Source organism: Ascaphus truei, chromosome 17, assembly GCF_040206685.1.
Source record: "Ascaphus truei isolate aAscTru1 chromosome 17, aAscTru1.hap1, whole genome shotgun sequence".
NCBI classification, from domain to species: domain Eukaryota; kingdom Metazoa; phylum Chordata; class Amphibia; order Anura; family Ascaphidae; genus Ascaphus; species Ascaphus truei.
This window is the reverse complement of record NC_134499.1, coordinates 26,400,192-26,417,873: the sequence shown is the minus strand read 5'-3', so window position 1 is coordinate 26,417,873 and position 17,682 is coordinate 26,400,192. Positions and strand designations below refer to the sequence as shown.

The 17,682-nt window shown below is 43.1% G+C and overlaps 1 protein-coding gene across 3 annotated transcripts in view; it reads right to left on the bottom strand.

Annotated features, from left to right (window-relative positions):
• Positions 1-17,682, bottom strand: part of SETD5 (SET domain containing 5) — a 76,366-nt gene that overhangs the window by 7,683 nt on the left and 51,001 nt on the right. For 2 of the 3 annotated variants that reach the window (XM_075574365.1, XM_075574366.1), the window contains exons 11-21: positions 17,393-17,510; positions 16,598-16,707; positions 15,426-15,675; positions 14,942-15,019; positions 14,166-14,423; positions 12,936-13,259; positions 12,221-12,463; positions 10,144-10,270; positions 9,348-9,604; positions 6,746-6,802; positions 5,431-5,916 (exon numbers count right to left, since the gene is read on the bottom strand). In XM_075574365.1, the coding sequence (XP_075430480.1) occupies positions 5,431-5,916; positions 6,746-6,802; positions 9,348-9,604; positions 10,144-10,270; positions 12,221-12,463; positions 12,936-13,259; positions 14,166-14,423; positions 14,942-15,019; positions 15,426-15,675; positions 16,598-16,707; positions 17,393-17,510 (2,308 nt within the window). The remainder of the gene's footprint in view (positions 1-5,430; positions 5,917-6,745; positions 6,803-9,347; positions 9,605-10,143; positions 10,271-12,220; positions 12,464-12,935; positions 13,260-14,165; positions 14,424-14,941; positions 15,020-15,425; positions 15,676-16,597; positions 16,708-17,392; positions 17,511-17,682) is intronic. The other variant, XM_075574367.1, reaches the window with a different exon arrangement.

The following is a 17,682-nucleotide window of genomic DNA, read 5'->3' as shown; positions in this document are numbered from 1 at the left end:
AAGTTAATTTCATTACATTTTGACTTCAAATGGAAATCCAAGTCTATTAAATACCAGGGAATACAACTGACAGAATATTGACACTATATTAGGCCAATTTTCCCATCCCACTGAAGCAACTCAGATTAGACTTGAGAGACTGGGCCAAATGAAACATATATACATATATTGTTAATATCTGTTGAAATGGGAGACATAAGAGAAATCCAATCAAATATAACCAAGATTATATGGAATGGTAAATAACGGAGTAAGGAAAGACAGCCCTTTCTATCAGCAGATTTTTCTTTACCACGTCATCTGACATATTACAGGTCAGTACAAGCAAGTCATCTGTTCTTGTGGCATTGTGAGCCAGGCATTAAAAGTTGAGTGGACATGGAGTCTGCAATTGTGTTATCTGTGAAATGTAATGTGGTCCTGTGGTACCCTAGGAGCTAGAAAACCTCTGCTCAAAAAGATCACCAATTGCTGCACACTCCATCCATATATGGGAAGGATGACTACGTCATGCTTTAGCACATAGTAATTCCCCTATACCTTTATTTGGAAATATGGATTTTAAGCCTGGTTTACATAGGTTTGACTCATCTCTGGACCACTAAAGGGGTTTTTCAGATGACGTGTTTGAGGCAGAGGACACGGAGGATGTGTTTGAGGCAGAGGACACGGAGGATGTGTTTGAGGCAGAAGACACGGAGGATGTGTTTGAGGCAGAAGACACGGAGGATGTGTTTGAGGCAGAGGACACGGAGGATGTGTTTGAGGCAGAAGACACGGAGGATGTGTTTGAGGCAGAGGACACGGAGGATGTGATTGAGGCAGAGGACATGGAGGATGTGTTTGAGGCAGAGGACATGGAGGATGTGTTTGAGGCAGAGGACATGGAGGATGTGTTTGAGGCAGAAGACACGGAGGATGTGTTTGAGGCAGAGGACACGGAGGATGTGTTTAAGGCAGAGGACACGGAGGATGTGTTTGAGGCAGAGGACATGGAGGATGTGTTTGAGGCAGAAGACACGGAGGATGTGTTTGAGGCAGAGGACACGGAGGATGTGTTTGAGGCAGAGGACACGGAGGATGTGTTTGAGGCAGAGGACACGGAGGATGTGTTTGAGGCAGAGGACATGGAGGATGTGTTTGAGGCAGAAGACACGGAGGATGTGTTTGAGGCAGAGGACATGGAGGATGTGTTTGAGGCAGAGGACATGGAGGATGTGTTTGAGGCAGAGGACACGGAGGATGTGTTTGAGGCAGAGGACACGGAGGATGTGTTTGAGGCAGAGGACACGGAGGATGTGTTTGAGGCAGAGGACATGGAGGATGTGTTTGAGGCAGAGGACATGGAGGATGTGTTTGAGGCAGAGGACACGGAGGATGTGTTTGAGGCAGAGGACACGGAGGATGTGTTTGAGGCAGAGGACATGGAGGATGTGTTTGAGGCAGAGGACACGGAGGATGTGTTTGAGGCAGAGGACATGGAGGTGTTGGGAAGGAACAAAACTCCCTCCAATGTAGTTATTTCACCCCCCCCCCAAAAAAAACACCTCTTTTTATATATTACTTATATGTGATGAGAGAGACCATGTAGCAAATCAATGAAAAATGGAGATTACTTGGACAACTGTGCATTTTCAAAACAGAACAGGGGAGACTGCTCAGTAAAACAAGCTACACTTTCGAAGTTATGTAGAAGTTCCCCTTCAATTATTATTATTTAGTCTTATTCTCTTCCGCTTCTTTCTAGATGTGTTTCAGACAGTCTTAATATGCTTTTTATGGTTTGATTTGTTTATCATGTTCCAGTCTGGGGCATTTGCTTTTATTTCTACTTTCCTCTGACAAAGAATGCTCGTTTCCTCTCCTAGAGGTAGCAGAATTGTGGAACATGAGATTTGATGCATTTGTGTGTTTGAGAAACTCTAAGGGGAAATTAAAAGGCAAAAAATAAGAAAAAAAAAGCTGCATATTCTTAAGGGCGCTTCAATATTCTGTTTTCCCAAAGCCCTGCTTTTCTGAGGTTGTTTCTTTCAACTACTTTTCTGATTTATCCCCAAAACAAAAACACCGCAAGAGGCACAGACAGACAATGGAAAAAAAAAAATTGCGTAAAGACGAGAGAAAGGAAATAAAATGTGTAAAGAGAGAATGGATAACGAGAATCCGAGATGTGCGAGGGGAGGAAAAAACGACTCATTTATAATCCGGTCACGCTGCCACCGTCTCTCTGGATAACATGCCCCTCACCCGCTATTGGAAAGCCAGTGCGGGGTCTACATTGATTTCTCTCCCTGGACGGTTTTCCAATTTCCAGTCTGTTCTGTGCTCACTAGTTACTTGATGCACAGAAATGTTGTTTCAGCAGTAATAAAAAAAAAAGGTAAAAGCTGCAGTTTTGCAATAAACCGTGGTAACAGTAAAAAAAAAAAAAAATGCCAAGTCCCAGGTGTTCAAATGGAATAACTGCATTCAGCAATGGGGTGTGCTTCAATATGATCGTTTTTTGAGAGGGTTTCAGCCATCTCAATGGGGGAAAACAAATAAACCCCACAATTTGCAGTGTATTTAAATCTCAGAATATTTAGAGAGATTGCAATCGTTGTGTAACTACAAATACAGTAGTTCCCCAATATCTATGTTCAACAGTCTAATTAGGCACGGTCACATCTGCGTTTGGTAGATTATAATCTATAAAACGGTGTCCAAATTATTAACAAGAGGCTTTGTACACAAAAAGGAGATTAATTAGGAAAGAATAATATTCAAGCGAGAGGAGATGTTTGCGAGCATGTGCGTAGCCTTCCGGCGTGAGGCTGTAGTGGTGCAGTTTAGTTTGCATTCATTATGGCAGGGGTTCTCAACTCCAGTCCTCAAACCCCCCCTTTAGCCTCTGATTAAGCCACCTGTGCTAAAGCAGGGACTAATTGAGCCTCTTGTGTTGAAGCAGGAATATCCTTAAAACCTGACCTTTTGGGAGGTCTTGAGGACTGGAGTTGAGAACTCCTGCATTATGGATATGTCAGATGACAGCCGGCTATTTTCTATATATTCACAAATGTAAATCCCTGCCTTATGGCTGCTAGCTGTAATATTTAGATAACAATGCTTGCCTGGGCTGGTTACTGCATGGAGAATGAGCACCAGGAGGGATGGGAGGTGAGGGGCGGCTGCACATATCTTGTTGCTAGGATCCCGGGTATATCCTCAGCAGATTCTATCTAACGCTTCTCCAAAAGTCGTCTACTTCATTCCAGCAAAGAGGCCACAAAGCTGCCGTTAGGGCAGAGATGTTAGCTAAATGAATGAATAGGAAGCGCCAGACTTCATAAACCTGCCAGACTAAATGTATGAGTAAACAAATTATATGGCCTTTGTACTTTGTTACTAAATATTACTCTGTAATTTGGTTCCAATGTTAACCACACAAAGCTTTCTTTGTATTCATAGCAGCACAACTTCTGTAACATATTTAGAAAATAACAGCCGAGACAGGAAAAGCTAGATATTCTATGCTTAATATGATTAGTGGTACCATTCTCACATGGTTAGAGGCTGATGCAATAAACTCATTACATGAGTAACTGGTGCCACAAACCATTTTCATTGCACAGGTTGGTGCAAATATAAACAATGCATGTCACTATGCTCATAAAACAAAGCTGCCTTTTGTGTAACTATGCACCGAAATACTACCTATCTATTAATGGGTCAGCAGCAGTGAGCAGAGACGCAAACGGTATTGCTGATCATTTACTGGTACTGTAATTACTAGCTACAGGTGTGTTGTAGGTACAGGACCAAGAAAATGTGATTGTTACTGGCTTAGTCATGTGCACTTTCTGCCATGTTTTGCGTATGTACACACACACACACGAAATTGTAGCAGCCGTCTGCTCTGCGTAGTGATTTTGAAAAGAGGGGACCTCACGACTTCTGGGGACCCTTGGGTTCTGATAGACTAGCAGGTTTGTTCATGAGGTCAGGTCTCGCTTCAGCGGCCAATAAAAAGTTGTGACATCGGGAGAAGACAGTACGACCATTTGTGACTCCACTGCCATATTAGTAGTTGGTGTCTCAAAACCGGCAAAAAAAATAAAAAATATACATATATCTTGGGAACTAGGGGGTCTACAGAAATCAGGGGATTGCAAACAACCTCCAGGGGAACCTACCTCACCCCAGTTTTAGAGAGGGGAGCATACTTATACTGTACACACACACACACACACATTTACAGCTGTGAAAAAATAAGCAACCTTATAGCATAAAAGACATTACTAGGAATATATCCATCGTAAAATATTTACTTCCTCTTATAAAACCAATCAGTGCTAGAAAAATGTCACAGTTTGCGGTACAATGCAGCAGGGACCCCTGATGCTCTGAGTTCCAGCAGCCAATGATTTCTTATATTGCACTGAACCAAAGCGCCACTTTTGCCCTCTGAATGACTGATTCTAGCTGCTGCATCACTTGTTTAAATGAACTCTCTAAGGAGGTGTGACCTGCGCATCTGATGACAAAGAGCGAATATGTCACTGAGGAAAGGAAAGAAAATCATGGCAGGAAAGGGAATCTGGCAAACAAACAATCTGTAAAATGCGATGCTCAGATGATGATGCAGTCTTGTCCTCCATGCAACAATCTTTCTCCAAAATGAAGGCATGGTCAGTCTTCCGTTGTGTGGTTTCTAAGTTGGCCACGTCAACCAATACATGGTATCTTTTTATTTTATTTTTTTAAAGCACGCCTGCTTAGGAATCGAAAACGGCACAAAGTTACCAAAAATGAGGCTCAGGAGAATGAGAAAATCAGTTAAAAAACAAACAAACAAATTTTTTAGTTGGACTGGCACTGCCACTTTGTAGTGACTGAAACCACATCTATGCTATCAGCTGTTTGGGACCATTTCTAACTTCGGTCTTGTCTACTTGTTTTCTCCGTGCCTCTATTTTTTAAATAAAATTGTATACTTTTGATTATTATGAACATGGCTTTAGGATTCTAAAGCTAACTATCCACGCTGTAAATGCACTTAAAGGGGGTTTTGCGATGTACAGAATGCAGCACGTTTAAAATAAAAAATAAAAACTCTACACAGAATCTCCAAATGCTCCATGATTCAGGCATTCTCCAGGAAAACCAATAGGCTGACGCAATGTTTCGAATTGTTCTGTATTCTTACCAAGTAGATAATCTTTCACAGATGATTTACACAATGATTATTTTAGTTAAATGATTTGCATTGAATCCTTCTGTAATTTTCACTGACAGGTGTAGTCTGCGGCTTTCACTACATTTGATATAAAGATGTACACACTGAACCCAAACTTACAGTCTTCACTCCTTCGCCCCTGGCCTTCCTCTATGATATTACCAGATTGGATGTTCTGTTTGTAAGATAAGAGGTTGCAATTAAGTGACAATTACCTTTTTCCTCTGTGGTGGGTTCTGGGGAGAACACTTGACTCCTTCGCAAGCCCTTTCGCTGCAGGGAGACATGGATCCTTGCGCTGCCTCTTTCAGAAACCCAGGTCCCAGCCTGCCATAGTAAGCCTCTACTGGAGAGCCACAGTATACACCATCTGACTGGCAAGGCTTATTTTCCCCAACAAGAGGAGACCCCTGTAATGAGCCGTCTGCCCGTGGCATAGCGTTCAAAGGGGAAAAGGCATACATTAAATTGAACTCTGTCCGGAAACTCTGTTCTGATAATCTTAGCAGCGTTGATGCTTCCGTGCCTTTTCCCAACAGGGTGCTTTCAGAGGTGACGCCAAATGGTAAAGGGGTACTGGGGGACAGATCGGCTAGTTCAACAAGGCCGGCGCTGAGGGGCATTTGAAGCTCTGGACAAGTCTCAACAGTAGAATCCATGAAACTGGCCTTTGGAATATCCAAGTCAGATCGAAGAAATGGCTGAGAAAAGAAAAACAAACGGGATGGGGAGACGGGGGAGGGGGACAAAGAGAGAATAAATGTAAGGAATTGGATAAGAAAAATAATGAGGTAGAGAGGATGGGCTAATGAAACAATGTTGTTAGCCCGGCCGTATATTTTATGTACAAATAAAAGCATGCGATAATCATGCAAAACGTATCACAAATACAACACTCAGGGGGAAAGTAGTTAGCAAGTACCGCACATGACTTTAAAACGCACAAAACACAGAGAAATCACAACCACCTCCTTTTCAAAGGTTTTTCCTTAAGGAAGAGGAAGGATGGGTGACATCTGCAATGTGATAACGGGACAGCACAAGATACAGTACTTGCAGAAAGAGCACGCACAACAAAAATATTGCATTTTACATTTTCAGGAACATTGCTCTTTACATTTTCTGCCACTACACAGAGAACATTTTAAAACATTTAATTGTAGCTAGTGCTGCAAAATAAATTAAAGGCAGTTTCTCCTTGAAACAGAGCATTACACAGGGTATGCTGTGCACAATTGCATCCACTTTTCCATTTTACCCGGCATTTTAATGACAACTCTTGAGAATTGAGATTTCCTATGCTGCTAACAAACCAGGACCTCACAGACTGATTGCCTCTTCCTATAAAACCCATGTGTAGTATGCAGAGAATCCTTTAATTTTGCGCCTCACATGTACGTTAGTTTCCTTCTTAAGACACATACAACAGATCCACACTCCCATCCTTTCGTATCTCCCAGATCCCAGCCACCCTCCCCCACACATACACACAGAGCCCTTTTTGTGCAATTGACATGGTGTGATAACTACCTCAGGTGACAGGGACTCGGGCCTATGCGCAGGGGAACTCTCAGGGGAGGATATGTTCTAGAGGAGGGAAAAGCATCTGGTTATTCATCTACTCAAAGTCAAGAAGCAAAACAAAAGAAAATTAAAACAACCAAAGAAAACAAGCAAAGAAGTTAGCCACAGCTATTCTAAAAGGGCAGAATGATTTTGTTATGCAATACAGAAGGGATGGTGATCGGTAAGGATGGTGATCGGTAAGGATGGTGACCGGTAAGGATGGTGACCGGTAAGGATGGTGACCGGTAAGGATGGTGACCGGTAAGGATGGTGACCGGTAAGGATGGTGACCGGTAAGGATGGTGACCAGTAAGGATGGTGACCGGTAAGGAGGGGGATCGGTTATTGGGGGGAATAAAAGGCAGATGCGACCCTGCCCTCCCCCTTACCTAGTTCTGTGTTTTTATGGAGTACATTTCAGAAACCCATTCTCATGTTTAAAGGGTTTTTGCCACCTGTGGTTATTAGTATATTAATGGTCATGCTTTGTAGTGAAATACCCGATCACAGGAGAGGAGACAAGCGATGTGTGTGTGTGTGTGTGTGTGTATGATATATCTATATCGATAGAGATATAGTGTATATGTATGTGTGTGTAATATATATACACACACACACACGTAATAATAATAATAATATATGGGGGGGGGGGAGGGGAGGAGAGCGAGAAGAGGGCAGGGAGAATATACTGGATTTTTACTCGGGAACATTCAAACCCTTAATAGCTGTGGTTAATGTTCAGTCCCAAATGGTTAAACCAAAAATAGTAATAAAAAAAGGGCACAGACAAATCAGGAAATAAATAAGCATTTGTGGTTCTCGAAACTATATGAGCGTTTATACAAATTTTGCAAATAAGCAAAAAAGGGCAAAGATAAGCACAACCTGGGTGTAAGTAATTTGCAAATAGAAGTGCTGCAGCACTCGGGTGTCATTCACGTGTGCAGTCCCTCATGTTGGTACTGTTGATATGTAATCCTAAATTACAGCTTGTATTGGCAATTATGCCACACAGCTCACTTATAAAGCAAAATGTTATCAAGCACTTTGAAAACTTTCGTTCAAAAATGATAGGTTATGGTGTGCTACAAGTAATATGTAAAGCAGGGGTTCTCAACTCCAGTCCTCAAGATCCCCCAACAGGTCAGGTTTTCAGGACATCCCTGCTTCAGCACAGGTGGCTCAGTCGAAGACTGCATGCACATAAATATACATTGCTCATGAATCGCTGTATTCAAAATACATTCAAGAATGATTGTGAATGGGCTATGCACAACGGTCTTCTGGTCAGTGCTTTGACGAACATGAACATGTAATGTATTTGGTTCACAGACTCGTTCAGATCAATATACCGTTCTCCCCCCCCCATGTGCAGCAGGTCTCAGAAGGATTATCCTGAACAGGTTGTTGTGGTTGCCTTTGCCAGATGCCTTACTGCAGGGGTGCTTAACTCCAGTTCTCAAGCCCTCCCCAACAGGTGAGGTTTTCAGGATATCCCTGCAGCAGCGCAAGTGGCTCAATCAGTCCCTGCTTCAGCACAGGTGGTGCAGTCTTAAACTGAGCCTCTGACTGAACAAATCTGTGCTGAAGCTGGGATATCCTGAAAATATGACCTGTTTGTGTGGGGCTTGAGGACTGGAGTTGAGGCCCCCTGCCTTACTGAATGAGCTACACTGGAAGCAGAGACTGCCTCCTGAAGCCCACGGGTACAATGGTACAGAGCCCTCTCTAAAAACAGTGCTCTGATTTTGGACAATAATAGAACCAATGGCAACTCAATGGAAAAGAAGAGAGTGAAGCTGCTGAAATGAAAAACAGTTACAAATGAGCATAGTGAGGGAGAGAGGCGGTGCACTGGGATGAGTTGTTAGCGGCTGGACAGGTGATGGAGAACCTACGATAATGGATAACCCCGGGCAGGTCAATTTAACCAAAATGATGACAGGGATAACGGGGCTTCTTTAAACTGGCCGATACTATACCTATATTTTTACCTCACCAAGCTCCCAGAGAATTGGAGCATTCCACTGAACATTATAGTTTGTATATTTACAACCATTGTTAAATAATAAAAGTACTTTGCTTCCAATTTTGCTTTGTGTGACAATGTGTATTCCACTTCATGCAGCTGCAAGCATTAAATGGTGCAATGCATCTTAACGACATTTTCATTGTATGGTAGGTCACCACCATTACCCCTAAATACTAGTAGTTAAACATCTAATACCTGCAATGCATCTAAAATCTTCACATACAAGTTCTGGTTGTCTATGGGTCTTCTACTTTGTTAGCAGAGAAAAACCTGAAATGGTGTGCATGTGGGGGGGGGGGGGGGGGGGGGGGGCGGTGGTCGGGGCAACAGACACCAATCTAGCCTGCAAGACATTAGCTCTGCATTTCTGTCATCATAGAACACCAAGTGATGAATTACTCGGGTAAGTTAAGGGCTCTGAGTGATAAACCAGATGGGTCATTGAAATGCCATTGAAATAGTTTGCCTCAATTCTCTGATGCACACAGCTCCGTCTTCTACCTGTGGAGGGTGGTAACTTCCCTTATTATTTACCTCAAACTGTAGTGGAGTATTGCAGCGGCTAGCAGCGAGAGAGGGGATTGGAGAGAACAGGAGTCCATATCCATAGCGGCATTCCTCTTCCCCAGGCAGGGAAGAACAGGGGGTTGTCTGTAATGGGCTCAGGGAGTCTGTGGTCAAGGAGTTGGGGAGCGGAGGAGGAGTAACAAAGGACAGGGGCCTCGATAAGCTGGTGAAACTTTCGTCCATCAGGTATCGAGACTTCCATTTTTTGAAAGGGGCCGTCACATCTGTTGGGCGAGGAAATAAAACAAAGTAAGTAACCATGTCGTGGATTTCATGCTGCACTCCATAACCCAAATGAATATGGTGCAATATAATTTAACATTGAGCTTGCAAACATATATCCAACTTTCTCAAGCATCTTAGTGACAAACACTATTGGAGTTTACCCAATATGTAAAGAAGCCGACCTGCTGTCCATTATAAGCCCTCAAACCCCCCCCCCAAGCACTACAAAAAAGCAACTATGGTGGAAAAAAGACCCCACACAATGTACATGTCAGGGCGGCAGGAGCCCATGCTGGTGCAAGTATAAGGTAAGGTTTCCTCAAGATGGAATGCGCATTTGTGGAACTGCAAATGCAGAGAATATTATTAGTGCAAGTTTATTTTCAAGGGAATTCACTATACGCTGCCCTAATTGTCTGAAACTCAGGTAATGGTTAAGGGCCCAGGACGCACCTCGACCTAAAGCTGCAACTACCATGTATGTACAGCAGTCTGCCATTGGTTTACACACCGTATCCTCATTGTACGAATGCAGTACCTGTAATGTTACTTAAGTTGTTAGACGAGTTGCTGCTCTCGTTGCTTTGGTATAGAGACTGGGGCTCCTCCTCTGGGGCACTGGCAGGTTGGGTCATCACTTCTTCCAAGGCTTGCTTTATCCAACGCTGCCAATGTAAAGAAACAGGTCACACCGTTGTTTTTTCTGCACTTCTCATATGGATAGATCACTGGAAACAAAGTCCCACGGATAACAAAATCCCCATAAAAGTTTAGGCATTATTTGCACTTGTAATAGATACAAATGTACAATGCTATGAAACCCGATGCAGTGTGTTAACCCTTTTGCTGCCAGATGGGCCTGCAATGCATGAGGAAGGAAGAGCCTGGGCACTACGGAATTCTGCTTGTGAAAAAAAGAATTTATTAAGCCAGTGTGATGACGTGTCGGCCCCTATGGCCTTTCTCAAATGCTAATGCTCTTCCTTCCCATTTCACTTGGAATACCGCCCAGAGATTCCTGAACCAGGAGCACCGGCATTTATCATTATTTTGTTTGTTGGGGAGTGCAGCATTCACCTTCCTTCCTGCAATGCATGAACCATACACCAATGGAAAAGGCGAGTCCAACTAAGGCTACGCTTACAGTGCTGTCGCCGGGCGAAAGCGACACCACGCGGTCGCTGGAAAAATCACATTGATTTTACTTCCAGCGATCACGACAAAGCCGTTGCTTTGCCGCGTCGCTTCTCCTATAAGCGCATTAGACGGCGGCAATGCATTTGTTTTGCCGCAATGTCGCCAATACATTTGTTTTGCCGCGACGTTGCGTCGCCGGCACTATAAGCGCAGCCTAAGAATCTCTGCTGCAGATGTGAAATCAAAAGTATGTGAAACAAGTTGAATGTGATGGAATTAAATATGTCAATTTTAAACCAATTGCAAACTTATAATTAACAACTGCTTGGTATGTGTCTCTGAGTTTATTAGGCAACCCCCTCCCTTAATTGTTAGGCGAATGTGTTTCGGGTATTTAAGCTGTGCCATGTGGTTGTGTGTAACATCCAAAGTGTCACATATAAAGTGTCCGTGGAGTTAATTTTGGAGGTGAAGATTACAGGAAGATCTGGACTCTGCACAACAACAACTCTGCAGCTGAAAACTTAATGCTGGGATAGTTTGTACTCTTGTTCTCCTCTTATACCTGGGAAGTCTCTCCTGAGGCATCTCAATATGCCCTCCCTATTGTTTTTACGGTTCTGTTTTGTAAACTTTTCTATCCAACTTCCCCACTCCCCTCGTTTCCACATTTCTTCATCGCTTCTCCCCTCCACCTATGCCATCGCCCACACACTGCACCATTATTTATACACCTCTTTCCCAACAACTTCTTTACCCCTCAATAAAAAGCACCCCCACAAATCCTCTATTCACACCCTCTATCTACACCTTCCTGCTGCTGGGGATTTCTCTAATAATCCTGGACCCAGCCATATACACGTCTGCTCTCACCCACGCCTCCCTGCCACCTCTTCACCTGCTAATGGTGTTAACCTATCTACTGACTACTTAAAAAACTCGCCCTGCAAATGAAGCATCCCAATAGCCTGCACTCATAGCTACTGTCCCACACCCAGTCACTCGTACCAATCATTGTGGCCAAGCACTGCCATGTACAGCACTTTTTCCCTTACCTGCTGTCTGTTTAAGTCTCCCATCATACCACTTAGATTGTAAGCTCTTCGGGGCAGGGATTTCCTTTCCTATTGTCTGATTTTGCTGCGCTTATTGTATTATTATAATTCCCTGTACTGTATTTGTTGTGAAGCGCTGAGTACACTTTTGGCGCTATATAAATAAAGATATACATACATACGTCTATAATGTGTGCATGTTACCAATCAGGAAGTCCTGGCTACTGAAACTAGACATGTTAAATAAGGCAGCATGCAGTTCTACAACACGTGTTGCAGATAAACGATCCCTACACAAAAGGCACAGCAAGAAATACGGAAAACAAATGATTGCTTGGCAATGCTATGCTTTGTATTATAGAAGCATCCAACAGCAGAGGTTGAGTGGTTAACTTTAATATATGCTACAAACAATGCACCAACCTTTTTACAAGAACCATAGGTCCCATCGACCTTAGGAGGCCTCCTCCGTCGTTCGGGCATGAAAGGAGACCCGAAGCGTATGTAGTGTTTGGGAGCAGTACAGATTAATGGGGAATGGGAAAGTCCTGGGAGCATGTTAAGGGTGGTCGCCAAAACCGTTGGATCTGTGGTGATCCGCAAAGGGTGATCAATGGGACACTCCGGCTTTTCCACTTTGTCATTCAACCATTCTGTAACCAGGTACTGAGAGAGAAAATACACTTTTACTGTGGATGTTAAAAAAACAAACAAAAAAAAAAAACCCTCAAGACACAACCAAGCTGAAATGCTGACATATCTGATCATACTGTACTCTTATATAGGTTTGCACAACATGCCTTTTCTACACAACCAGTGATGGTAACAATACATTGTTCCACAACAGACTACAAACTGTAATTAAAAAAAAGTTGTATTTCTGGAACCGATTCCTAGTAAATACTATTTGTAAATTAAATGAAGATGTGGAAACTAATAATTTGTATGCAGCCAACTGTATAAACATGCGGATTCTAGGTTTATACTCGTGTTTCTAGCCACAATTTTTGTTTATCGTTGGGTACCTTTTATTAGTGGTATAACCAAGGCTGAAACTTCATTATACCAAGGATGCCGAACATATGTTATCATGGGGAACAAATTATTACCATCCAAAAACTTATCTGATCCTACCTACCTTTTTAGTCTTGGGGTATTTTAGGTTGGCGCGGTTTGGTTGAGTCCCTGCCTGGGTAACAGCGGGAGAGTCAGACCCCTGCTGGGGCCCACTCACTCCTAAACCTTCAGCGGTCCCAGACTCCACTGCGGCTGTGGATGCGTTTGTAGCTCCTTCCTCGGAGACCGCCTGCACCAGTTCCACCTGCTGAGCAACAGCCGCCTGCCTTTGCCGCCTCAGCCTTTGTGCCGAAGTGCTTCGGTATCGGGACATGCGGCTCTTTGGTCGCGGCCTGGAGGATTTGGGCGCTACTGGCTTTGGAGCAGGTTTCTCAGCAATAGCTTCCTGCATAGAAAAACACAGAGTTTTACTCCTGATGAGGAACACTTGCTGTACCTGCCCTGCCATTCTCCTTCTCAATGCTTTTCTTGTACTCCAATTAATCGCAACCATACTTCCTTGTTGAATACTATATACAGTACAAGGTTCCCTGCAAGATTTTACTCACTCCTAAAATGTACGTGCTTCCAGATTCCCTTGCTGTTGCGGAAGTGCTTGACACTACCTGCTTGCATTAATCTTTCTTCTCACTGCCCATCGCCTGCATTTCTCAGTCCCCCTCTCTCCCCATATACAATAACAGAACGTAAACATTTTCAGGCAAGGAGAAAAATAAATAAAATGTGCTCGTTCCAACAAGTTATTCGTTGTCGTAAAAACGGTATACCGCTCTTTTTCACAGGACTGCGAGAGAACCTCATACCATTAGGTAGACACTGCATAAAGAATGGTTGTACGTGTTTGAAATAATGCCATTGAATTTACAGGATAGAGACTGAATACATGCCCCATACGCTAAAGGCCTTCAAAGAACATGACAGCCACTTACAACCTTTCTATGAAGACTAATTATCGACGGCATTACAGGTAGTCCTCGCTATCCAACGTTTCACTTTAAACGAATGGCATATCCGACGCTTTACAATGCAACCCTGAGTCGTTTTCCGACACCGGAATGCGTTATCCAACGTTCACCGCCACGGATTAACATGGGACTCACTTTACAACAGTTTCACTATCCAACGCTACTTCCAGAACGGATTCCGTTGGCTAACCGAGGACCGCCTGTATTACCACTCCAGAAGAGCCATTAGAAATTTGGTACAGAAAACTCCCTGATCTTTCTAACCTATGTTACTCTTTGATGCCTCAGATCCCGAACTATAGACAATGCCCTCTCCCTTTCCTCACCGCTGCCTGTGAAGATCTACGTGTGTTCACTCCCAGGCTGGAATTTGCAGTCGATTCTGTTGAAGTCGGACTGCCGTCAACTGGCTCTGCTGCTTCAACTTTCACGGCGGGCTCCTCTTTCGGCTCCACAACTTCAGCAGTGGACGTGACCTCCATGTCGGCACCGGCCTGCTCCAAAGGTTGGTCTTTGCGCTTTTTTTTCTTCTCCAAGTTTTCAAACATGTGCATGATGGCCTCCACTTTCCGCTCGTCCCGGGACTATAATGAAGTGTTGCAATTTGAGCGATGCTTCCATTAACAGGGTTTCAAAAGCTTTAAAAAGGTTTCACACAGCTTGGAAGATGCTGGTTCCTTTCAATGCAAGGTACTATTCGCACTATACCCGGGCCCACTTAACAATCAACATGGGTATTAGCAATCCAAACGTAGTTAGATGACAAGATCCCGGGTGCTTTATTAACCTACTATTTAAAATGACTGAAGACAATACAGTTTGTGAACTACAGATTCCCTACACTTCTTTACCTGCACGTAGAGAGAAAGATTATTATTTGGTGCATTGTAAAAGAAACGCTGCTTTCAGGGTCTTTGTCAATTGAATAAACTTTCCAGGGTGTGCATGAACAGATTTTACATGTGTTTTCTTAACAGATGTATTAACTTATTTGTGCACTGGTAACATCTTCAAATGCCATGTCTCTATAAAGCCCTAGACAGCGACAAAGCTATAGCTCTTGAATGAGCAGCTAAAGAACATAATATCAGTGATTGCTTACCCTTCTACTTTGTGCCAGGACTCCCCCCTCATCCTCTTCTTTGCTATCGTCCTGTTTGTCTGCAAAGTCACCAGTCTCCTGTGAATCAGAGACCAAGGCTGAATTATGAATATCTTTATACACCGTGTGGTATCTCTATGCAAATCTGTTACAAAAAATTGTACCAAAAAGTTTTTAATTTTTTAGACTACCAATTGCATAAATTACTGCATTTATTGTAACAATAAATGTGCACTGAGCTCCACACACTGAACAACCTTAAATAATGGGTTTAGCAAAATTCCCAAACGTTTTTTCCTTGAACACCAATAAAGCTGCCTGGTCTCATTAAAATACTAGATCTGCAACGCAATCTAGATGTGTGGGTGGAAATGACTATATATCTATTAAGTTGAGGTCAATAACAGGTTCCCCAGAGCGAGGACACCATGCAGGCAAGCAATTTGGGAATAACAGAAGATGAAAGGAAACATCGTGGTGCTACCTCGTGATCACTGGTGACTGCATCTGCAGTTGGTGCCTCTGGCAGCTCCTCAGAATGATGATTCGTGCTCTCGTCCAAAACATAACCCTGCTGCTCAAGCTCTCTCCGCCGGGCTTTCCTGCGCCTGGTCTCTGCTCCGATGGACATCAAAGGAGGAGGTGGTGGGGGCAGGTCTGCTGAATTGGTATTCCGCTTCTGAACAGGACAGTTACGATTCCCCTTGTGACAGGCACAGTCTACTTTATAATTACTGCAAGGGGGGTAAGAGAAAACAGATATAAAAGGTCAGTCAGCAGCAGTTTAAATTGCACTAGCTGCAGTGGATTTCAACCAAGTTTGCTCTTGGTGCTTTTGCCCGGTAAAAAGCCCACATTCTCTGGGAACACAAATGTTTACCATAAAACGAGGGTAATCAACACTCCTTCAGTTATTCATTCCTCAATTTATTGGTTCTCACTTTTTATCATCACAACAGTGAAGTCTCTAAGGATAATACTTTGTGCTTCTTCAAGAGACCAACAGATGAAAGGTCTAACGTGTGTTCGTCTTCGCAAGACGCTGTATCTGCTATATTGTTTGACTGTTTGTAAACAATGTGCTGGAGCCTCATTTGCTGGTAGAGTCATTAAGGTTAAACTGAATCAAAGAGGGAACAGAAGTTATTCTTGTGCAGCAATAGAAATATCGTCTAGGCCAGTGGTACTCAACTCCAGTTCGCAAGACCCCTCAACTCCTCTCCTCCACCCCCTATCCAGCTTCAACACAGGTGGCTCTTCGTCTGAGCTGTCACTGCTTAAGCCACCTCTGCTGAAGCTGGGATATCGGTAAAACCGGACAGTTGGGGGTCTTGACAACTGGACTTGAACCCCCCTGGTCTAGGGCCCAGATCTACAAAAGGAGTCTATATGAATGGCAGTAAAGGCGTGCTAAAGCTTAGCATCCTTTTGTGGATCTGGGCCTAAGAAATACATGTTCTGGAAGGTAGCAAGCAGGGGAACACACAAATCTCCAACAATTTTGTATTTAAAAAAAAAAAAAAAAAAAAAAAAGTGAGGTTCACTGGATGGTTAAATAGAAAGTTAAACACATGCAAATCTACTTTTCTTGAACAACTAGGTCTGGAATCCAAATATAGTTGAAGGAACCACTACGATAAAGAAGATGAGACTTACCAGTTACTGTAATCATAGTCAAAGGCAACGGTGACTTCTGCATCCTTCGCAATAGCAGCAATGGCATAGATACACAGGTGGACCATTCCATCTGCAATCATGTGCCGAACCTTAATAAAGAAAATATTCAGACATTACTATAAAGCACATACAAACCCGACAGCAGCAACCGGACCCCAAATACACAACTACAGGGGAAATATAACCCTGTGTGTATGCACAAGTCTTAAGCCAAATTGGGTTTGGCAGAAAAACTTATGGCAATACATTAAAAAAGGGGGCAAAACTTGCATCTCATTTCACTTAGCTGCTTGCTTTTTGCCTCATCTGATACCGATAATCCCCAATACGATGCTACAAAAACCCATCATGCAGAACTGTGACCCCCTCCGCACACAAACACCAGTGTCCCATGCTCTTTGCTCATAGTATCATTCCCTAAAAATGTATAACTAAAGAAGAAGAAAAAAATGTCTGAAATGTCATGAAAATCTACAAGAAAACCCTAATCCACAGCTACAAAACATCACTGAGGTTATCAATGAGAGGGATCATGTTCACGTGGCGGTCGCAGACTAATACACCCTCGCCAACATATCAATTTAGCCAAGTAATACACACAGGGGAAACAAAAATGAGCAAAAGAACTGGTATGACTAAAAAAAAAAATATATATATGTTTTTAAAACAAGATAGCAGAGGGCCATATGCTTGAATATTCCCACCCAAAGGAAACCCAAACATCATCTTGTCAGATAGAGGAAAGCAATATGTGATAAGAGTGTCTGAGTTTACCTCGGCGTTGGGTGTACACGAGCGCCTTATAAATCGGGCATCATTGCCAAAGGTCCGCGCATCCACACACATTTCTAAACCGTTGAATTTGGAGTAGAACAGCACAAAGGGGTATGGTCTGAGGAAACACAATTTTACAAAAATTTATTTTCCCTGCTGCATTGCCAAGCAAACATTACTAGCAGTGAATGGGTTGATCCATAATCTATATACCCATCTACACCTTAAATTAAAACAATAATAGAAAGATAGAAATCAGTGTTTGGGGGAGGGGGGGGTGGGGAGGGGGA